At 43.8% G+C, this 22,782-nt stretch overlaps 3 protein-coding genes across 10 annotated transcripts; 2 read left to right on the top strand and 1 right to left on the bottom strand.

The window, feature by feature from the left end:
* Window positions 1-694: 694 nt before the first annotated feature.
* Window positions 695-8,153, bottom strand: LOC115154796 (V-type proton ATPase catalytic subunit A). 2 transcript variants are annotated; one of them, XM_029701383.1, is made up of 15 exons: window positions 8,015-8,153; window positions 7,369-7,450; window positions 6,361-6,489; window positions 5,978-6,192; window positions 5,726-5,863; window positions 5,458-5,609; window positions 5,161-5,323; window positions 4,901-5,009; window positions 3,211-3,333; window positions 2,987-3,101; window positions 2,718-2,781; window positions 2,424-2,627; window positions 2,205-2,299; window positions 1,934-2,105; window positions 695-1,781 (listed from the first exon to the last, which is right to left on the bottom strand). In XM_029701383.1, the coding sequence occupies exons 2-15, from the start codon at window positions 7,448-7,450 to the stop codon at window positions 1,689-1,691; spliced, it is 1,854 nt and encodes a 617-aa protein (XP_029557243.1). In that variant the 5' UTR covers window positions 8,015-8,153; the 3' UTR covers window positions 695-1,688. The 2 variants fall into 2 exon arrangements, with proteins under 2 accessions (XP_029557243.1, XP_029557244.1); XM_029701384.1 differs by lacking the exon at window positions 8,015-8,153 and adding an exon at window positions 7,660-7,678.
* LOC115154797 (protein shisa-3-like) lies at window positions 6,990-11,691 on the top strand. 5 transcript variants are annotated; one of them, XM_029701388.1, is made up of 3 exons: window positions 6,990-7,242; window positions 9,858-10,178; window positions 10,907-11,691. In XM_029701388.1, exons 2-3 carry the CDS (start codon window positions 9,878-9,880, stop codon window positions 11,428-11,430), a joined length of 825 nt encoding a protein of 274 aa, XP_029557248.1. In that variant the 5' UTR covers window positions 6,990-7,242; window positions 9,858-9,877; the 3' UTR covers window positions 11,431-11,691. The 5 variants fall into 5 exon arrangements, with proteins under 5 accessions (XP_029557248.1, XP_029557249.1, XP_029557246.1 ...); XM_029701389.1 differs by having other exon boundaries at window positions 9,873-10,178; XM_029701386.1 differs by lacking the exon at window positions 6,990-7,242 and adding an exon at window positions 8,699-9,610 and having other exon boundaries at window positions 9,823-10,178.
* A 1,825-nt stretch (window positions 11,692-13,516) lies between these two features.
* LOC115154798 (wiskott-Aldrich syndrome protein family member 3) lies at window positions 13,517-21,453 on the top strand. 3 transcript variants are annotated; one of them, XM_029701392.1, is made up of 9 exons: window positions 13,517-13,660; window positions 14,813-14,978; window positions 17,582-17,716; window positions 17,911-18,064; window positions 18,136-18,253; window positions 18,995-19,176; window positions 19,296-19,535; window positions 19,676-19,977; window positions 20,096-21,453. In XM_029701392.1, the coding sequence occupies exons 2-9, from the start codon at window positions 14,846-14,848 to the stop codon at window positions 20,257-20,259; spliced, it is 1,428 nt and encodes a 475-aa protein (XP_029557252.1). In that variant the 5' UTR covers window positions 13,517-13,660; window positions 14,813-14,845; the 3' UTR covers window positions 20,260-21,453. The 3 variants fall into 3 exon arrangements, with proteins under 3 accessions (XP_029557252.1, XP_029557251.1, XP_029557253.1); XM_029701391.1 differs by having other exon boundaries at window positions 14,816-14,978; XM_029701393.1 differs by lacking the exon at window positions 17,582-17,716 and having other exon boundaries at window positions 14,816-14,978.
* The last annotated feature ends 1,329 nt before the right edge of the window (window positions 21,454-22,782 follow it).

Below are 22,782 nucleotides of genomic sequence, written 5' to 3' on the forward strand. Positions count from 1 at the left end.
CAGTTCCCCTTTATTTCCTGGTTTGTTCAAGTATGAAATAATTCACCTTCTCAGTGGTACAAGACAGATTTACTAACTTGCTACGGTTTCTGCCTGACTGCTTCTGGGCATATTTCTTCCAATCAAAAGTCAACCTCATCCTTCTGAGTGACGAACTCCATATCAGGACAATTATTAATGTTTTCAAAACAACATTTTAAACCGTGGGAAACTGATGCCTAAAGGGATTACATTGCAAGTTTGTTTAGGATTTATATAAACTGATTTTGATACAATTTCAAAAATACTTATTCTTGTTTTCCAACTATTTTCAATTATTTACGTATTTTGGCTTCGCCGTAAAGAAACAATGCATTCTTTCAACGTAGAATATATATATATATTTTTTTGGAAACAGCTGCTATGATGACTGACTGGCCTCTAGTGGTTCAAATGGCTGCACTAGAAACAATATGAATAAGGAGCTTCTATGCCCGTAACTCTTTTCCATTTTTGGGTTCATGCAAGATTAAATGTTTATGAAAGAATAAAAACATAAATAAAAGTATATGAGAAAGACAAATATGGTTTGGGAAATGATTGTCCTTGGTGACATCAAGGTTGCTAGCTGTAATTATATCTTAGAAGCATGTCACCAATACATTTAAGTCAATTTTATTTCACTATCTCCATCCAGAATAAAACACCAGGCAAATTGTTCCCCATTCATTTATTTTCCTTAGACTCCATACAATACATGTGACATAAATATACCTTTGTGGAGACCACCGATTTTAACATACGCATCGTCTCCGTCGCACACATCCACACAACACAAAAACAACATCAATATACCCACAGAGAGATGGAAGAGCAAAAATCACATCTGTGAGGCGGGGAGAGGAAGAGGGCCTCAACCTCCTGAATTAAACAAGATGACTCTGTCCCTTTAACCATGTGTACGTTCCCATTTTTGTTAATCTATTGTTGGTGGTCACACCTGGGAGATGAAAGTGAGACTCCACTTGAGAGGCCCTGTGTTGCAGCTAGTAGTTAAGTGCAAGTGTAGCACCTGATCGGGGCCCAATGATTATTGGCCTGCAATAACGGCTGTAGTCGTGTGCTCATCATGGATGACAAGGGCGCTGAAGGGAGAGGAGCAGCACATCCACGCGATGTGGTCAGGGATGATGATATTGTAATGTTAATAGACTAATGGTGAGATTTGGTATCAATGAATTCAAGTTAAAAAAAAAAAATTTTTATGTTTTTAAATTAACCTTTATTTAACTAGGCAAGTCAGTTAAGAGCAAGTTCTTATTTACAATGACGGCCTACCCCGGACGACGCTGGGCCAATTGTGCGCCGCCCTATGGGACTCCCAATCACGGCCGGATATGATTCAGCCTGGATTCGAAACAGGGACTGCAGTGTACGCCTCTTGCACTGAGATGCAGTGCCTTAGACCGTAGTACCACTCGGGAGAAAATATTCCAGTAGCCTCGTACAAGACAATATGGTGAAATAAAAAGAGCAAGGGTTGTAAACGAGGGGCTTGAACATAGTGTTGGAATGTAGAGGAATGAACACTTAGGAATGACTGAGGTGTGACGGTCACTGCAGCAAGGTTTCACAAAACAGGGGCCACTGAGATACTGCACGGCACAGCACAGGGACTGGGGGGGGGGGCTCAGAGGGGAGGTGAGAGGTCAGTCCTCCAGGGTACGGAAGGCGTTCTGCATGTCCTCCAGTAGCTGGGCGTAGTCTGCTTTGATTTTGACCTCGCCCTCCTTCACTGGGTCCTGAAACAACAGAGGTATACAGAGACACTGGGTTTAGGAGACACAGAGAAGTGCAATGACACTCAAAGACAAAGTCCAACATTGGATGTACAAAGAAGACCAGAGGTGGTAGAGGGATTGGGGAAGTTGGTTAAAGCTGAACAAGCATGTACCTTGAACTTCATGGAGCTGAGCCTGTAGAGGATCTCTCCCATGTGCTCCCGGATCATGGACCAGGTGATCTTGTTGTCACTCTGAGCCGTGGTCTCCACTGCATGTCGCGCCAAATCGTAGAACGCAATCGTATTGGAGAGGATGCCCACCGTTTTGTAGAAAGGGCAGAACCTTCAGGAAGGGGGCGAAAAAGTCAATCAATACGCGCATAATAACCGACGATTAAGTCAATTTAGTATGTCTATGACACACAGACGTGCGTGTATTTACCTGTCGTATGGAGTATAGCCATTCTGCTGCAGGAAGTCATCCTTGAGTAGTTTAGCAACCTCCAATGTGATCTTGTCGGTCTCAGCGAGAGATGCCTGTTGAGATGGCAGGAGGCACAGAAATGAGTGCATAGTGCGTGCATACACATGCTCACCATCAACCTAGGCCGTATATATAAAATCGACCCATAACCTTTACTCACATTGGCCCCTGCCTCACCTTTCCCACAAGCTGCACAATCTCAGCCAGATCCTCCTCCTCCTGCAGGATCTCCTTGGCCTTGGTGCGAAGCGGCACAAACTCAGGGAAGTGCTTGTCGTAGTACTCGTCCAGCGCCCGCGTGTACTTGCTGTAGCTGATCAGCCAGTTCACTGAGGGGAAATGCTTTCTCTGCGCCAGCTTCTTATCCAGACCCCAGAACACCTGTCATACAGAGATAAAAACAGGAATGAGGAGTAGGAAGGGTACAAGTTTAAATTGTCAGAATTTTAATATATACAATTGAGGCATTACCTGTACAATACCCAGCGTAGCTGAAGTAACAGGATCCGAGAAGTCTCCACCAGGGGGAGACACACTAGGGGAAAATAACAAGGCCAAGTTATTCAGACACTACAGTCTGCCATCACTGTATCATACTGTACATTCCAATGAGGATTACACTACATGGTCCAGGTATCTGGTGTTGCAGGACTGGTACAGGTCAGAGCCCGTCTGACCCTTAGAGTCAGGAGAGAGGGTGATAGAGGTTCCCCCAGCTGGTAGAATGATGTAGTACTCACGCTCCAACAATGCTGACGCTGCCCTCTCTCTCTGGGTTGCCCAGGCACTTCACCCTGCCAGCACGCTCATAGAAGGAGGCCAGTCTGGCTCCCAGGTAGGCAGGGTACCCGCTGTCTATGGACAAACAACACACAGAGCTCTGACTGGCTCAAAATGGCAGGCATGTTGCTGTGATAGGTTTAGAGACAACCATCCTCCATTGCTATTGGCTCAGTGTACTCACCAGCAGGCATCTCAGCTAATCGTCCTGAGATCTCCCTGAGAGCCTCTGCCCATCGGGAGGTGGAGTCGGCCATCATACTGACGTTGTAGCCCATGTCTCTGAAGTACTCGGACAGAGTGATTCCTGCAGTGGCACACACAAGTAAGAATCAAAAGCACAGAATCAGAGATAATACAAGGCTATGAGTGAGTGGTGACTCATCCCCCAACCGTCTTGAACAAAGGATTCACAACTACCATCAAAAATGATTTACAACTGTAAACTCCAGCTATACTGAACAAAAATATAAATGCAACAAGTGTTGGTCCCATGTTTCATGAGCGGAAATAAAATCACAATAAGCTAATTTCGTGCAAATGTTTTACATCCCTGTTAGTGAGCATTTCTCCTTTGCCAATATAATCCATTCACCTGACAGGTGTGGCATATCAAGAAGCTGATTAAACAGCATGATCATTACACAAGTGCACCTCGTGCTGGGGACAATAAAAGGCCACTAAAATGTGCAGTTTCGTTACCAAACACAATGCCACAGATGTCTCAAGTTGAGGGAGCGTGCAATTGGCATGCTGACTGCAGGAATGTCCACCAGAGGTGTTGCCAGAGAATTGAATGTTAATTTTTCAACCATTTTTCAACCATGGCAGTACGTCCAACCGGCCTCATAACTGCAGACCACATATAACCACGCCAGCCCCGTGACCTCCAAATCAGGCTTTTCCCCCTGCGGGATGGTCTTAGACCAGCCACCCGGACAGCTGATGTAACTGTGGGTTTGCACAACCGAAGAATTTCTGCATAAACTGTCAGAAACGGTCTCAGGGAAGCTCATCTGCATGCTCGTTGTCCTCATCAGGGTCTTGACCTGACTTCAGTGTGCAAATGCTCATCTTCGATGGCCAGTGGCACGCTGGAGGAGTGTGCTCTTCACGGATAAATCCCGGTTTCAACTGTACCAGGCAGATTACAGACAGCGTGTATGGTGTTGTGTGGGCGAGTGGTCTGCTGATGTCAACGTTGTGAACAGAGTGCCCCATGGTGGTGGTGGGGTTATGGTATGGGCAGGCATAAGCTACAGACAAGAACACAACTGCACTTTATCGATGGCAATTTTATAACACAGATACCGTGACGTGATCCTGAGGCCCATTGTCGTGCCATTCATCCACCGCCATCACCTCATGTTTCACCTCAGCCCCATGTCGCAAAGATCTGTACACAATTCCTGGAAGCTGAAAATGTCCTGCTTCTTCCATGGCCTGCATACTCACCAGACATGTCACCCATTGAGGATGTTTGGGATGCTCTGGATCGACGTGTAAGACAGCGTGTTCTAGTTCATGCCAATATCCAGCAACTTCGCACAGCCATTGAAGAGGAGTGGGACAACATTCCACAGGTCACAATCAACAGCCTGATCAACTCTATGCGAAGGAGATGAGGCAAATGGTTGTCACACCAGATACTGACTAGTTTTCTGATCCACGTCCCTACTTTTCTAAAATAAATAAATAAGACCAAAAGATGCATATCTGTATTCCCAGTCATGTGAAATCCATAGATTAGGGCCTAATGAATTTATTTCAATTGACTGATTTCCTTACATGAACTGTAACTCAGTAAAATCTTTGAAATTCTTGCATGTTGCGTGTATATTTTCATTCAGTGTTGTAATGTGATTGCCTGGTACCTGTGTAAATGGAGGCCTCTCTAGCAGCGACAGGCATGTTGGAAGTGTTGGCCACTAGCGCTGTTCTCTTCATGATACTTTCCACCTTTCCATCCACTTCCATTGTAAGCTATGGAGCAGGGAGGAACACCACTAATCAGACTGAGGACACATCAAAAACTGGTGATCGGCTATACCAGACACCCTAGTAGTGAAATTCCCTGTAATCTCATGAACCACGTTGTCAATTATTACAATTTGACACGCGTACGGCCACTAACCTCAGGGAAATCTCTCAGCACTTCAGACATCTCATTTCCACGCTCTCCGCAGCCCACATAGATGATGACATCACTGTTGGAATACTTGGACAGGGACTGTGAGATCACAGTCTTGCCACAACCAAAGGCCCCCGGGATAGCCGTGGTGCCTCCCTGGACACACCTGTGAGAACAAGCACAGAGCCAGAAGCAGATGGCTTGTTAGAGGGTTCACTCCAAGGAAGTGTCAGGAGGAAAGGATATAGAATGGAGTGAGTAGAAAAAAAGGAAAATAAAGTAGAGATAGGTAAAACTCACGGGAAGAGGGCATCCAACACTCTCTGGCCAGTAAGCAGGGGGTGATTGGCAGGCAGCTTCTCTGTGACCGGGCGAATCTGTCGCACTGGCCAGACCTGGATCATGGTAAACTTCTCCTTCAAACCCTCAAACTCCAGTTCCAGCACCACATCCTGCCGATACACAAACACAATTGACCAAAACAGAGACAAGAGAATGGGATTATGCCATTCACATTCATTTAGCATTATTCCGCTGCAAAGACGTTAGTAGGCGGAGGGTGACTCACATTGACATCATAGTTTCCAGGTGGGGCCACGTAGGTGACAGTGCCTCTGCTCCGGGGTGGGAGCATCAACTTGTGCTTGATCAGGGAGTTCTCAAACACTGTGCCATAGATATCCCCACCTGTTATGTGACTGCCGGTCTGAGGTAGAGATGGACAGGAAGAGGACATAATATTTAGATTTAGGAGATGGATCTTAATTCAGTGAGGACACACCTTACACACACTCACAATGAAAATACATTGTTTTCTTACTCGAAGACTCTGGCCAGGTGTAAACTCCCACTTGAGGTCACGGTTGAGGGCCCCAATGTTGACTCCTCTAGGGATATAAATGCTTTGAGTGAGGTCATTGATGTCTTTGAGGGGACGCTGGATACCATCAAAGATGGACCCCATGATTCCCGGCCCCAACTCTACAGACAGGGGCTTTCCTGTCCGCAGGACAGGGTCTCCGACAGACACACCAGCTGCGGCGTACATTCAGGAAACCTAACCATATAGCCTATATGCCTGATAAGAGGAAAGGCTAGAACACATCGGAATAGAAGTACACAAGAGTAAGTGAACCATCAACATTAAGTGAAGGTGGGTGTAACTATGTTTAGCAGTAGAGCAGGTATGACTGAAAAGGATACAGGTCTCCTCGTAGACCTGAATGGTGGCCATGTCTCCCTCCAGCCTGATGATCTCTCCCACCAGCTCACTGTGGCCCACACGCACAAGCTCGTACATGGCCGCTCCTGCCATGGCGGTGGCTGTCACCACTGTTGGTTAAACAGGTTAGACAAAGAACAGATGACAGAAAACATGTTATTTGCAAGTAGCACTGAGTTTGGCTACATGATCAAGTCTAAATAGATAATATTTTTGCCATATTGGAACAGTGCAGGCCTAATTGACGGGGGGGAGAGATCATGTGCTGAAAACTTTGTTAGCCCACTGAACTAAAGTTTAGGTTAGGCATTTGCCTGAGATCCTTGATTGGAAATTCAGACACTGACCTGGACCTAGCCTCTACTAATCTGAGAGTGGAAGACTCCTTTCTCATCTCTAACATGTAGGCTCACTTTTTGTTAACAGTCCCATCACAAGTCAGACTGTTGAATAAACTTAATTTGAATGTACTTTACCTGTTGTCAGCTGATTTTGTCCTTACATAGGAGATAATCTCACCAGGCTTTAAGTACACTGGTGTTTATGTCGGTTTGTATTTTCAATGCCGACGCAATTCACACGCGACTTGTACAATACGTAAACAATGGCCGAGTTTAGCCGAAGCACAGACCAAAAGTTGTCCCACGCAATCAGCCGGCAAATTACGAGGGAACGCGTTTCGGTAGACAACCGTCAGTTACTGTTTACATATTGTGCATCGCGTGAAATGCGTCAGGAGATGGAAAATACAAGCAACAGAACATTCCAGCGCCGCAAAATGTCAGGGTAACCACGGGAAAGTGTTGTTTACCCATCTCCACTTCCTACCACAAAAAGGACCAACAGCATGGACAACCGGTAAAGTAAGTTTAAAAATCATTGTATTCAACATTCTGGCTTGTAGAGACTATCACGTCTTTTTTACGGCCAATTATTTCAGACTGATATCCATGGAGTAACCATAGTAAAAGTCTAATGTTTCGACAAACCTGGACCAGAAACTCCATGTACATATCCAAACTCGCTTTCCCTCTCCTCATCGCGGATTTTAGGAAGCTTGAAAGTGTCCATCTGCAAAGTGTATAGAGGAAAATCAAAGAGATCAATCATGTGACACTTCACTATAATGATGGGGCATGACACTTAGCTATAGTTACTTAACTGTTTCAATAAATCAAATTACTTAATGGATTTAAAATAATTCATAATGAACACACATTTCATTAATTGGTAGAGACATGTACGTAGCAAGGTAAACTAGCTTGCTCAGGTCCTAATACCTGATCGAGAGCTTTTCTACCATCTGCTTCGCAAAAGCAGGAAACAAACCAGCTAGGATTCAGGAAGCTAGCTAACTAGCCTCTACATACCATATTGCAAAGTCAAAAAAGTACGAAATACAGTTTGTTGTTTATCACAAAAAAAACAACCCATATAACGTTAGTTACTAGCTAGCTAACCTAGTCGTAGAGTCAGTCAGGTGACACTGACAGAACAGAACGGTAACAGCTAACGTTATCTAGCTAGCAAAGGTTAGCTAATCTGCGTGGTCTATCATCATTTACTAGCCAGTTGCAATGAATTGACATTCATGTTAGCAAACTAAATTCGAATAATACGATTCGGTTTGATTACCTTCTCTTACTATGCAATGTTCCAGGGCCCTTAAGAAAATGTATTTCCGAAGGGGATGAGCCGTGATCAGCTGACCAACACAAGACTATCTTGGGAAACAATTACCATTTTGGCTCAAAGCCCTGTTTTGCATTAGGAAAGACGGTCTATGGGAGTCAAAATGGCGTAACAGCGCCACAGTTTCATTTCTTTAGCTCGAACGCGGCTGTGTTCTAATATCCTTGAGGTTATTTCCTCAATGACATAGTTTACAAGGATAGAGTCAAACTATTTATTTGCATAGCAGCTTAGTCAAATTATATACTCTATTTTTATACCCGGTAAATTGACTGAGAACACATTCTCATTTACAGCAACAACCTGGGGAATAGTTACAGGGGAGTGGAGGGGGATGATTGAGCCAATTATAAATTATTAGGTAGCCATGATGGTATGAAGGCCAGGACACCGGGGTTAACACCCCTACTCTTACGATAAATGCTCCTAATCACTGCCCTGTGGAGTGTTGCCAACTCTTCAGTAAGGAAAGTAGCTATTGGCTGTCCTAAAAGTCGCTAAATGACGCCATCGCCTAATTTGCATAATTGGCCATGTGCATGTAATTGTGATGGACGCTGTAGGAGAGATGAATAATGTCGTGGGAGAGACAAAAAGTGAGTAAAAAACACCCTAAATATGTTTAGAACTACAAATGAACTTTCTTCTGTCTATTCTTGTTTTTTTTTATGTCACAATTCCAACTCTCCTCCTTTATCTGGGATTGGGACCGGCAAAAGTGACCCAAAAGAGAGACTCTGGTGGGGTTACTTAGTTTTTACATTTAGGGCGGGATCAGCCAGCGGCGGCTTCCCGCATGCAGGATTAATTTGCAGTCTGGACATGGAGGGGTGAACATCTCCTCCGCTGACTGCAGCTGGGAGGGACTGCTGCGTGAGGACTGTGAGTGCTTTGGGACAAGTGGGGCCCATGGCAGCACCTGCTGCTCATTGAGAAGAGTAAGAACGATAAGTGCTTTCCGTCAGTCTCCAATAACACCAGAAAAAGTCGCTAGATTTGTTGCTAGCCGCTTTTTTGAAAATGTGTCCTAGAGGGGTCTGAATACTCGCTAAATATAGCACAAAGTCGCTAAGTTTGCAACACTGGCCCTGGGATATTTTATTTTTTTAGACCAGAGGAAAGGGTGCCTCCTACTGGCCCTCGAACACCACTTCCAGCAACACCTGGTTTCCCATCCAGGGACCGACCAGAACCAACCCTGGGGGATATGCTGTTGGCATAGCCTTATTGATATACAATCACTAAGCCTATTTTTACTGTGATATGCCAACATTGGAAAAATACACTTTGGAGACCTATTAGCCTAATGAAGTGCCCAGCAAAAATTGTAAGATTCAATTGGCCTAGCTATGATAGATATGCATTTTGCTGATCAAATAGCCTATAGTCGTGTGTGCTCGTGTAGTACGCTAGCATCTATAAGGATTTCCATTAGTGGTCTAAAATTACTGTGTCCCATGACACAAATTATGGAGAGAACAGATCCAACAGAGCAGAACGCACTCATGTTATGATGCATCACACGGCGTGAATCCAAAGGTAAGTCTATGAGTTCATTTTACATACCTTTCCTGTATGATTATTTTTATTAGCCTATTCTGGACATGTCTTCTTGCCCTTTTGAATTGGGAGCAAGCACTGCGCTCATACATTTTGATCATTTTAAATAGCCTTGTCACAGGCCCTGTGACAGTGATCCTATCGCAGAAAAGGTGATCGATTGAGCCTTGTAGTCATTTATTTTCTTTTAGAATGTATTTTGTAATAACAACAAATACGGACACAGGATTCCTATCTCCAGTTGGAATGAGGACCGTGCGTTTTGCTGTTGGGACTTTCATCAGTCTGATTCTCCAAGTGGGCATGACGCACCAGAGGACGAATGGTGAATATTGCCATGGTTGGAAGGACGCGCAATCTACCTGGCGAGAGGGTTTCCACTGTCCCGAGCGCAACGATCAAAGAGAAGCGGTGATCTGCTGCGGAGCTTGTGGGCTGCGCTACTGTTGCGCACTCATGGGAGCAAGACTGGATCAGGGAAAATGCAACAATCACGAGCAAGTTCAACAGCATGGCACTTCTGATGACAAAGTTGCCAAAAGCACAGGTAAGTTGTAGCCTAGGCTACTGAAATAGAACCAAATACTTCGATGTTGATCCTTGCATGGTTATTTTTCACAAAGGCCTAATATATATATATATATATATATTGCTTTTTAGGCATGTCCTCCTTGCTGGTCACACACGGGTTGAATCAACATTGTGTCCTCGTAATTTCAATAAAATTACATTGAACCAACGCGGAATAGACGTTGAATTGACGTCTGTGCCCAGTGGGTATTCCTTGATGACACACACCGTGAGATTCCTTGTAGCCTAAATTGTATTTGGTGAATGAGAAAGCCTAATGCAGCGTGTGCTTGAACCCATCCAACCCACTAAATTGCCTTGAAGTGTGGCCTCCTGTCCAAGCATTTATTCAACTCTTCAACGTGCAGTTAGCCTACCCCTGCACATCCCGAGAATCATGTTAAGACTTGATCTGCTGCCAAGGAGCTTTTCAATGAACTGTTTGTTTTTAGTGTTGCATGTTTTTCACAGTTTACTGACTTACCCTATTAGAATGTTCTACTCTTGAGCAAATTGGAATATGGACACATTCCTGGCCTTGCGAGAACTGAAGAGCAGGGGAGTCACGTGAATGTGCATAGTCTATACAACTCCAAAATATGTACACAGGAAGATGATCCTTAAAATGTCTTTCCTTTTCACTCTATCTTCCCTTCCACTTCTCTCCTGCCCTCTTAATGTTTGTGTTTTCTTTTCACTCTGTAGTACCTGTCTATGTTCCCTTTGTGATTGTGGGCTCTTTGTTTCTGGCCTTTATCTTTCTGGGCTCCATGGTGGCCATGGGTGTCTGTCTGAGTCGTAAACAGGAGATCTCCCAAAGCCCAGAAGGTGTTGCTGGGCCCCAGGGTGGGAGTGGAGAGCAGCAGCAGGAGGCTGTACCCATGACTGCGAGTACAGGGAAGTCCTGTGGTTCCTCTTCATCTCTCTACCCTCCCAATGCCAGCCAAGCCTGTCCAACTGGACCCTCATGTGTCCACCAAACCTTACAGAGACAGGAAACTCCCACCAGCCTACAACCCTCCATGGCTCAACCTTCTACCATGCACCCCTCCATGGTGTTTTCTACCCTGGTTCACCCCTCCATGCTTCACCATTCCATAATGCATCCTTATATGGCTCAAATGCCTACTCTGTATACCTCACAAGAGGAAAGCCGTCTTCTACTATCTCCCTGCCCCCCATCTGGCTATACCAGTACTAAACCCAGACACACTGAAGTGATCATATAATTTGTGACTTTGACTTTTACAGACTCCAGTGCAGAGTATTTGGGTATTCAAATATGAAAATATTAATAAGCCTAGAAAATGGAAAGTAAATCCTGAGTCAGCCAGATTAATACAAATATTGAGGAAAATAATTGCAATTGGTCAATGACCAATAATTCAAGCTTTCACTTTTTATTTTGACTTAAAATGTCTTTATTTGTAAACATGCTGTATATGTGCTAATTAAAAAAACATCACAATAAATTGCTGACCTATTTCGGATGTTTTGTCCATAATAGAGTTATATTACTGTTAAGTATTTCTGATGCAGCTGGTAAACTCTGTACATAACCCCATCACATGATATCATGACTCCCTCATTTACCACTCTTTATCTGAAACATTCTTCACTGTGATCTCTATACATGAATAGAATTCACTCTGGGGGTTGAATGTCCATGGTGCTGACTGTTTGCGCGTCTAGCTAGACGTCTTTTACCAACTGCGGCTTTTACAATTGAAGTTACAACATTGTTTATGCGTTTTTTTTTTACCTCCCATTTTTAGACTTAATTCCATACTTCCATGTGTGCATCTGAAGCATGCATCTTCAGCATTAGGCTAGGCTATCTTATTAGGGAGACCGTTATAGGCCTAATCAATCAGAATCACGTTTATTGTCCTACAAGAGGAAAATCTTTGCACAGCTCACAAATGACAAACACAGAACATAGAAAACGCAGTTGGAAACAAGCTACAAGTCACACACAACTAGTAGCCCCATCCCCCACATGCCCATATGAAACTACATGGATTGGTAATGAATCAGGGAACCCTAGGATAATTGTGGAGGTAATGTGGTGGTATAGCAGACCTAGCTATAATCATCCCAGGGGAAAAACAAAGAGATAAATGTGATAGTGTCTGGGGGCTCAGTGTCATGGATAATAGAGGTATTAGTGGCTGGGGGTGTAAATGGGTGCAGTGATAGTGATGTGTGAAAACATTGAGGTCAACAGTGGCATTGTCATTGAGGGTAAATACTGTATTAGGGTTAATAAGGTTGAGCTGGCCAAAGATTAGGGCTCTGTTTGAATCACAGAAGCCCCAATATGTTACTCTGCCTTCAAAAAGCGAACCCATTATGCCATTGAGTTCATATTGAGGCCCCTCCCTGCCATCAGAACATGCATTAGCGCACCGATGATGTCTTTCGTACAGTGATCTACAGACCTCCATTAAAGCCACAGCAGCAAGAATCACTGTGCCTTTAAGCCCCCAGACCTTCATCCCACTTCCATGGTTCATGTGCCATCTGTCAGGATGGGCTAATCTGAAAGGGTGGTGCTTATGCCCAAACAAACCACAAGGTGGTACCTGGCTGGAACCCACTCATGTGGTTCTCCTGAGAGACAGTATCCAGCTGGACTGAAGAGGAGAGAAACCAAATGGAGAAAGGCATCCGTAGGTAATTACTCACCTGTGTGCAATATGGAATTGCACTGGTTATATACATTTGGTAGAAGAATAAGAGTTTAAGAGGAGTTTCCATAACTAGAACGCTGATCATGCGGTCTGAAACATTGCAAAATCAATCTTATAACAATTTGTTATTCAACTGTAAAATTCCATAATCAATAATTATTACAAATAAATCACAAAGCTCACTAATCGTGACAATTTGAGATGAACTATTTGGAGAGCTGCCAGACAAAAAAAACGCTTGAATGTACCAAAAAAACGAATTCATAGGCCTACGAGTGAGAAAATAGGTCGTCTGACAATGGGGTGTGACCGTCGTGGGGTTGCGATGCCCGCCGTGGGCCGGGGGGGTCATGAGCGGTCACCCCCTGGCTGCATCCATTCTCTTCTGAAACTATTCATTTACGGGCCCAAAAGTGGTAATATATTCAGACACATTCTTCAGCGTTTATAATAAGAATAACTGGGCTAAACCAAAGACGCATACGCCTAATAATGCAATTTATTAAATAATGTAGGCTTGTGTTTTCGTCATCCCGATAACTCACTCGTCGTGCTGTCAAACTGCCAATGGTTGTCATGATGGATGTTTTTGGCGAGCCTGATTGGACTACACAAATAAATCTACTAATTAAATCTCCGAGCCTGGATGCTGATTTGTGCAGGAGATTGTTCCTCACAGAAAGAATCCGGCTCTGGTGAGATGAGGGGACAGGATGGCAACTCGACCGGTGGACCGCAGCTGAATACTCCTAAAAGGACACTTTTGGTGAGCGTTCCGTCTTTATCATGTTGTTAATCATATCCCCATGTCTTCCCTCCCTTGTTATGTCTGTTTAAGTCTATTATATATACTACAATTAGGATGATGCTATTTAAAAACCCTCAGTCACGGGTCACAGACCTCTGCTCTTTGATAATAAACCGGTCCACCTGGAGTTGCAGGCACTTCATTATTACTATGTATCAAGATATGGCATCGCTCTAAAGTGGTTTGAGACAAAGTAGGCCTATCAATAATGCTCTCACTGTTCGCACAGTTGAGACTTATTGTCTCTCCTAATCACCACAGAGCTTTTGGTTGGGACAACCTTACTATGCTTGCTTGCAATTGCGTGCGAAATCTATCGCTCAAGTCTGTTCGATGCTTTGCCTTTTTAAGGTTTGTTAGTAAATGTGTGATCAAGCTTGCCATGATAATCGATGTCATTCTGTTTGTTCTATTGTTTAGGGATTTTAACATAGCTAAACTTCATCCCAGTTTTGTATGGCATGTGTCACCATTCATAATATTTACAGAAAGGCACCTAACTTTCAAATGTAGCATAGTCCTTACGTCAAATAAGACTTAACTCATATATCCTTCCCTTAGATAAGCAAATCATAATTTATAATAGCATAATTATTAAACAGTTGCATGAGTATGCTTGACTGAATGCTAAGACCTGCGTCTCCCAGAGGTAACATCTGGGGTTTAGCTCAGTTGAACAACACAATCTTGAAATGCCCAGAAATGGGGTTTGATTCCTGGTTGTTTACCATAAGCATAGTTTGAGCCTATAGTCACTCAGTGGGACTCTCTTGTGATGGAATGCTATCTGTAACTCTTTTCATGCCGTTATAAGTCTGGAAACAAGTCTTGATTGAAAGGGTGTTGAGTAACACAATGAACTGCCTCTAATGAATTTCCCATGAATGAAATGAAAGGCCAGTGGGGTGAAGTAAAGAGTAGTTTGTGGCCTGATGAAACCTGTACGTGTCCTGATGGCATTACGTAAGACGAGTGGGATTTGGTTAGTAATGTAATCCGGAGAGGTTTGGGTCGATTGTCTCTGCCTCGCGATTTAATCTGGTCTGAATTGATTGTTTGTGTCTGGCTGTGCGGAACGTGGCTGTCATTGTCAGCGGCTGTGTGTCCCAGCAGGTGGTGTGTGGCGCGGTGTGAGGGGAGGTCATGCCCCTGGTCAAGAGGAACATAGAGCCCCGACACCTCTGTCGAGGGGGGCTGCCCGAGGGGATTGGCAGTGAGCTGGAGTGTGTCACCAACAACAGCCTCTCTGCCATCATACGCCAGCTCAGCAGTCTAAGTAAGACATACCTTCCACACAGTCACAACCCCTCGTCATATGCATTAAGCAGTCACGTATCACTTAACCAGCCTTATGCCAGCATACTCGAGAATAGGGACCAATACAGCCTCATCCATCAGTGTTACACTGGAAAAGTGATCAGCTTAGGCAGATACATTAAGTCAGTACATTTAAGTGTTTTTATTGATTCAATTCTATTTGGTAAAATACATTTTATATTGACAGATGTGTGTGTGCATGCATGCGTGTTTGAGTGTGGGGAGGGACAGAGAGAATTAGAGTAGGAGAATTTACCAGACATCTGTCCTATATATACCCACATTACAGTGTGTGTGTCTGCATGCTGTTTTGTGTGTGTTTGTTTGTGTGGGGTAGGGTTTTATGAAGTCACTGGAGATTAGAGCTTAATGTAGAGCTTAGTGTCACAGAAACAGATAAAGGAGAGAGTGAGGGAGGGAGGGACGGAGGTAGAGAAAGAGAGTATGGAGACAGATTTCACATGCTCTTCACTCAGTGTTGTTTGACATGTGCAAATCTCAATCATTTGGTTGGTCTCCAGACCCATCAGACACGTACAAATCTCCATCGCTAAATTACTCCTGTCTGTTCAACTTGACCTCAACAAATCTCTTTGCTCTTTTCTGTGTACTATGACATGTACTTCTCCAATGACTTTGTCTGAGCAGTTGGACACAGGTGAATGTCTGTATTAAAGGACATGTTCAAATGTTTTTACCAAATCTCATTTTTTTTTTAAATGTAAATTTTATCTTATCAAAGTGTTCAGACACTTTTATTGTGATTTCCCTTGGTTTTGAGAAACCACCCTCAGTGGTGGAAAAAGTACCCAATTGTCATACTTGAGTAAAAGTAAAGATACCATTAACAGAACATGTTAAAAGTCACCCAGTAAAATACTAAAAGTATTTGGTTTTAAATATACTGCAGTATCAAAAGTATAAGTCGTTTCAAATATAGCAAACCAGACTGCACAATTGTCTTGTTTTGTATTTATTTATGGATAGCCATGGGCACACTCCAACACTCAGACCTCATTTACAAATGAAACATTTGTGTTTAGTGAGTCCACCAGATCAGAAGCAGTAGGGGGGATGACCAGGGACGTTCTATTGATAAGTGTGTGAATTTGACAGTTTCCCTGTCCTGCTAAGCATTCAAAATGTAACGAGTACTTTTGGGTGTCAGGGAAAATGTATGGAGTAAAAAGTACATTATTTCTATAGGAATGTAGTGAAGTAAAAGTTGTCAAAAATATAAATACTGAAGTACAGATACAACTAAAGTAGTACTTACACCACTGCCCAATCTAAAAACCCGGAGGTTGGGCCCCCCATATAGCATATGAACACGTCATAAGACATGATTTAAAAAATATATATTATTACTACTACAGGAAATTAGCTTTAAAACTGCAGTATTTTGATTGCAAACTATGTAAAATAGCATGAGATTAGCTATAAAACAGCAATTTTTGCCACATGACCAAATGTTAATAAATAATCCTACAAAAAATATATACCGTAAATTCCGGACTATAAGCCGCAACTTTTTTCCCAGGCTTTGAACCTCGCGGCTTAAACAATGACGCGGCTAATATATGGATTTTTCCCGCTTTCAATTTTTTTTCTCCAAAAAAACACATTCTGTGACGTGCTCAGTTTTTTGCCAGCATGAAGCTTTCATTAGACCAATGAAATTGCCGAACGGGTTAAGGTCAAACAACTTTTTTGTTTACTGTTTAGATTAAATCGAGCGCTCTCAAACTTCCCATCATTCTGATTACGGTAGTAATTTTGTCACCCTCATCATGGCAAAGACACGGAGAAATGCATATGATGCAGCTTTCAAGTTGAAGGCGATTGATCTGGCTGTTGGAAAAGGAAATAGAGTTGCTGCACGGGAGCTTGGTCTTAATGAGTCGATGATAAGACGTTGGAAACAGCAGCGTGAGGAATTGACTCAGTGCAAAAAGACAACTAAAGCTTACTGCAAATTTTTTTTTTTTGTTACAAGCCGTGTTTCGTTAAAGCCTATTTATTTTTGTTACAAGCCGTGTTTCGTTAAAGCCTGTGTAAAGTTCATTTGTTTCAATGTACCGGTAGGCACCTGCGGCTTATAGACATGTGCGGCTTATTTATGTTCAAAATAATAATTGTTTTTAAATTCAGTGGGTGCAGCTTATATTCAGGTGCGCTTAATAGTCCGGAAATTACGGTAAATAGACCTTGCGGGCCCCGCGAAACTGCGGTACGCACGGTTGCACATGGAAAAGTATCGCTCGAGTCCAACAAAATGGAATACAATGTTGCGGATAAAGTTCCAAATTACACATTTTCATGTGTACAACATCACTATACTGAGAGGTTTTCAATTTGTAAAAGGACGTAATTTGAGTGTTTTTGGAGCCTTTGTTAATGTTTATCCGTAGCCCACATACTGCAGAAATAGCAATGAGGAAGTCTACTGCTGGTGGGGCAAGTTTTTCAAAACCAAGTGAAATTGTAAAAACGGTCAAATAGAGATTTGGTTTAAAAAAACAGTGAATTTGTCCTTGGCTCCTCTCTTTCTTCATAACTCAGGTAAACATGCAGAGGATGTCTTCGGAGAGCTTTTTAGTGAGGCTAACACATTTTATGTGCGTGCCAACGGTCTCCAAGACCGCATCGACCGCTTGGCTGTCAAGGTCACCCAGCTGGATTCCACTGTGGAGGAGGGTCAGTTGGGGTCAGGGAATAAGAAGAAGGGAAAACACAATTCTCTCTAATGTTGAAAGACAACTAAGTCATTAGTTCTCCTGCTCATCTTTGGTTCTGCATGACCCATAATCTACTTATTATTTTCTATCTCAGCATCTTCTTATTCCTGTGCATCTTCCTATCAATCTCACATTCACTGTAATGCTTTCCAGTCTCTCTGCAGGACATCAACATGCGCAAGGCGTTTAAAAGCTCTACAGTCCAGGACCAGCAGGTGGTGTCCAAGAGCAGCACGTCCAACCCTGTGGAGGACATGTACAACACCAGTGACAAGCCTCCTTCTCTCAGCATCCTCTCTGCTTACAGGTACAGATACAACCACCAGACGAGCATTAACCTCCAGTTGTGACCAATGGCTAACTAGTCTCTTGACACAGAGATGACCACACCGATGGTATGAAGTTCTACACGGACCCGTCCTACTTCTTTGACCTGTGGAAGGAGAAGATGCTGCAGGACACAGAGGACAAGAGGAAGGAGAGAAGAAGACAACGCGTGAGAGCCTTTTAATGTCACCCTTTCAGAAAGCCTCATGTGTTTTGCTTCTTAATAACAACTCATTTCTTTGGAGAAACTTGTGTATACAATATCCTGTATAACTCCACACCTACAGTATCAGCAAAAATGACCTCTCTTCCTCTCTCTTTTCCTGTCTCTCTCTTTTCCTCTCTCTTTTCCTGTCTCTCTCTTTTCCTCTCTCTTTTCCTGTCTCTCTCTCTTTTCCTCTCTCTTTTCCTGTCTCTCTCTCTTTTCCTCTCTCTTTTCCTGTCTCTCTCTCTTTTCCTCTCTCTTTTCCTGTCTCTCTCTCTTTTCCTCTCTCTTTTCCTGTCTCTCTCTCTTTTCCTCTCTCTTTTCCTGTCTCTCTCTCTTTTCCTCTCTCTTTTCCTGTCTCTCTCTCTTTTCCGCTCTCTTTTCCTGTCTCTCTCTCTTTTCCGCTCTCTTTTCCTGTCTCTCTCTCTTTTCCTCTCTCTTTTCCTGTCTCTTTTCCTCTCTCTTTTCCTGTCTCTTTTCCTGTCTCTCTCTCTTTTCCTCTCTCTTTTCCTCTCTCTTTTCCTGTCTCTCTCTCTTTTCCTCTCTCTTTTCCTGTCTCTCTCTCTTTTCCTCTCTCTTTTCCTGTCTCTCTCTCTTTTCCTCTCTCTTTTCCTGTCTTTTTTCCTGTCTCTCTCTCTTTTCCTCGCTCTTTTCCTCACTCTTTTCCTCTCTCGTTTCCTCTCTCTCTCGTTTCCTCTCTCTCAGGAGCAGAAGCGATGTGTTGACGGCACACTTCAGCGCGAGGTGAAGAAGGTTCGTAAAGCCAGAAACCGCCGTCACGAGTGGAACATGATGGCGTTCGACAAAGAGCTCCGCCCAGACCACCGCCACCCTCACTCTCTCCACCGGGGGGCGTCATCGGAGGGCTCCCTCTCCCCAGAGAGCAGGTCAGTGACCAGGACCATTGTCGTCTGAATCAGCTTCCTTCAACATTTGTTTTGCAGATGGCATATTAACTTGTCGTGTTAGTGTAAAGAGTTAATCACAATGACTTTTTGTTGTTTAGATATGGTCATGACCTGCCAGACTACCCAACTGCTCCAGGCCTTCCACATTCTGCATCCAACCATGCCCTGGCTCACCCCTACCCGCCTGCAGACATTCATGAGTCTGTAGAGCATGAGTACCACTGCATTGGAGTCAGTTACAGAGAAGGGACTCTCAACCGCACACACCACTCCCCACCTCTGCATCGCTCCGCTGAGAGAATAAATGGCACTATGACGCTTCCACCTGCGGACTACAGGTACTGTTATTGTAATAACTCTCAGTACAAGAAATCTGGAATGTAGATTAGTAACTCTCTGATTTTGTAAATACCAATGTGTTAGCTCAAATTCTGCGTTCAGAAACTGAAAACCTTCTCTCTGACTTTCTCTCTCTCAGTATAATGGAGTACTATGCCAGTTCCGGACCACCACCCCCTCCCCCAGCCCCTCTTATCCCATCCGCACAGACAGCCTTTGGCTCTCCCTTGGTATCCCCCACCCCCCTTACTGGACCTAGGCCAGGGGCCACAGGCTATGGTCTCCCACCCCTACCTCCCCCAGGACCTCGTATGATTCCACCTCCCCCAGGTCCCCCTCCACCACCAGTACCCCCTGCCCCTCCCCAACTGGCAGGACTCGGTGACGGGAAGAGACAGGACACCCAGCCTCGAAGTGACCTTCTGTCAGCTATTCGCATGGGTGAGTTTTGCTGCTCTCAGACGTTTACTCTTCTTCTGGAGATGGCAGAGTTGTTTTATACAGTACAACAGAGTTTAGACTGTGTGTGAATGTGTCTGTGTGGGTTTGTGTTCCTCAGGTATCCAGCTGAAGAAGGTGCAGGAGCAGCAGGAGCAGCAGGCCAAGCGGGAGCCTGTGGGGAACGACGTGGCCACCATCCTGTCCCGTCGCATCGCAGTGGAGTACAGCGACTCGGAGGACGACTCCGAACTGGAAGAGAACGACTGGTCTGACGGACCCTGACCCCCGTCCTTTACAGTGACCTCACACCATGGACACATCGCTCCTCCAGCCCAACTATCCCACATTGGTGATGATGCAGTACAGATGGATTATGGGAGTCATATTTTCAGTATGCATTAAGCGGGTATAGGCTGAGAACCCACTTGCATTTTAGTGTAAGTCCTGTAGGTGAGTGCACTGGACTTAAAATTAAGGCATATTAGTGTCCTGATGAACTGAGATTCAGCTGAAATCACTCAAAGGTACACGGACCAAATAACCAAGTAGTGAATTTCCCTTTTCCCTACAGAGCTGTCTAATCTCTCTTTATCAGACACCAACGTCGCCATTTCATCTGACATTGATCACCAACACTGTCTTCTCAATGTCACTAACCTCATTTAGGATTTGATCTGCATTTAGAAACCATTAGAAAGGCTTGAGGTTCTCTCTGTAGCATAGACTGGCTCTGAACAGACATAGCGGGTACGTTCCAGCCCGACTGTGTTTTAAGATGGCGTGGAGTGCAACCAGTGACAATAATTATGACTTGCTTGTCAATGTAAACATGTCACTTCACATGGATTCTAGAAATACATTTGATATGATATGCAGATCAGCAAGCTGACCACTGAGTGGCACTGTGCTCACGTTTAATGCTCACTATTTGAATGATTTCTTTTTGAGATTCGACAATAAATAAAAAATGAATTCTAGATTTCTAGCTATCAGCAAACGTTTGCATCATGCTGAAATGTTGAATGAAGAATGACAGGGTGACAATGTGAGTAGATGACCTTAAATAGACCTCAAACTGATGAGGTCTCTAATATACTGTATGGGCAGGCTCTTATTTGACTAGATGTACTGCTGTGACACCTGTGCATGAATTCCATACGTGCAAATGGAATAGTGGGGATAAATGTTTGTTTGCAGTGGAAAAACAATAGTTAACAAGGGCAAATGTAGATATTTGATGTTTGCATAATAGTCCCATTTCTGTGCTATTGCAACTCACAAAACCGATAACTCTGAATGGATTCAAATTCAGTAAGAACGTCAGAAACAATTCAATATTTTGTCAATTCTGTTATTGAATAACTGAATTTGGTAAAAATTGTATGATGGCAAAAGACAACCATTGGATAACCAATATTTATTATTATACAAAGACATTCATACCTGTAATTAAACGTTAGCGCTCTGTGCTTTTACACAAAGTAAGAGCCTTATAAACCTGGTGCATAATTCATTATTTACCAAGTTTATATTTTCCCAGACCAGTTCAGAGCAAACCAGACCACAGAGCTTCAACTGTATCAAAAGTCTCACACAGTTCCCCGAGCGCTGTCTTCAGAGAGGGTGACTCCCAGAATGCCTCAGCTTGTTTGCCTCATGGTTTACGTGGTGCACACAGCCATGGAAAGATCATCAAATCACTGTTTTACCACTCAGCTTAATCTCCACAACAAAGAGAAGGATACAAAAAGGAGAGAATGGAGAGAGCGAAGTGAAGTGTGAGATTAAGTAGAAACTTGATGGATGCAAATTGACGGCTCAGTTTCCCAGTGTTGCTAAGGGGAGTGAGGAATCTTGATTTCAAATCTCCCAGGCCGGAGAGTGGCTGGTGATCGGACGTTCCCTGTTACCTCTGCTGTGGCCAGGCGCTCTATTAGTGTCCGCTGTTGTGGCCATCTGCCGGATTACCCAGCAGGCTATATTTTTATAGAGAGCATCCCATTCTTATCCCGCCTGCAAAGGTTTACATTAAGGTTGAACTCGGGTGCGCTTACAATAGCAGATGAAGTAAGCTCTATCCTTCTAACAGCAGCCCTTCCCATCTTCTCACTGTTAGAGGCTGGTTACGCTGGGTTTAAAAGGGCTGCTTTACTATGGCATGAAAGAGGATCTCATGCAATGCCACTGTCGCCGATTTCTTTTCATGCATTATCAATAAGTGATGCCCAGGATAAAAAAAAAACATTTGTATGTGCCAAGTGTAATTGTCTCATTCTAGTAGGCATCAAAAGGCCAACTTTTCTGTGTTACCATACAGGTGAACTCATTCCTGGGAAAAACATTTTTTTCTCAGCCTAGTAGGAGCGATGGCGTCCCCCTTTTTCCCTGGTCTAATGGGATTAGTCGTGCCAGTGCTCCCCCGGCTGTCACGGTACTGTCTACTTCCCATCTCTCCCCCGGGCCTCTAATGTGATTAACCCAGCCCCTGTGGTCCGCACGGTTCTGGAGGATAATTAAGGGGGGGGGGAAACCTCCCTGGCACGTCCCTCCCCAGGCCTTACTCGCTGTCTTTGGCACCTTTGTAAGATGGGATGGGCTGGTGTGTATGAAAGTGAGAAGTACCAGTGACTGAAAGAACTTTCTGAAAGTGTATAGAATTCATGAATGATTCAATTAATTTTGGTATCAATTTAATCTGATACAGGTCCACATATAGATGTATCATGTAATCCTTACCCAGCTCAGAGCTTGTGATAACATACATTGTGGGAAATGAGTCATTTAAAATTAGCATGCATTTGGTCC

The sequence above is a fragment of the Salmo trutta genome, chromosome 19 (assembly GCF_901001165.1).
Source record: "Salmo trutta chromosome 19, fSalTru1.1, whole genome shotgun sequence".
Classification (NCBI taxonomy): domain Eukaryota; kingdom Metazoa; phylum Chordata; class Actinopteri; order Salmoniformes; family Salmonidae; genus Salmo; species Salmo trutta.

Bases quoted from the DNA above. Each gene is read 5' to 3' on its own strand.
- LOC115154796 (XM_029701383.1), bottom strand. From the start codon at position 7,450: ATGGACACTTTCAAGCTTCCTAAAATCCGCGATGAGGAGAGGGAAAGC. The intron at 3,102-3,210 runs GTGAGTACACTG...GTTTGTCCATAG, and splicing joins ATTAGCTGAGATGCCTGCTG to ACAGCGGGTACCCTGCCTAC. The intron at 2,106-2,204 runs GTAAATACACGC...CCCTTCCTGAAG, and splicing joins GGCTATACTCCATACGACAG to GTTCTGCCCTTTCTACAAAA.
- LOC115154797 (XM_029701386.1), top strand. From the start codon at position 9,824: ATGTATTTTGTAATAACAACAAATACGGACACAGGATTCCTATCTCCA. The intron at 10,179-10,906 runs GTAAGTTGTAGC...TTCACTCTGTAG, and splicing joins CAAAGTTGCCAAAAGCACAG to TACCTGTCTATGTTCCCTTT.
- LOC115154798 (XM_029701392.1), top strand. From the start codon at position 14,846: ATGCCCCTGGTCAAGAGGAACATAGAGCCCCGACACCTCTGTCGAGGG. The intron at 17,717-17,910 runs GTCAGTTGGGGT...AATGCTTTCCAG, and splicing joins GGATTCCACTGTGGAGGAGG to TCTCTCTGCAGGACATCAAC. The intron at 19,177-19,295 runs GTCAGTGACCAG...TTTGTTGTTTAG, and splicing joins TCCCTCTCCCCAGAGAGCAG to ATATGGTCATGACCTGCCAG.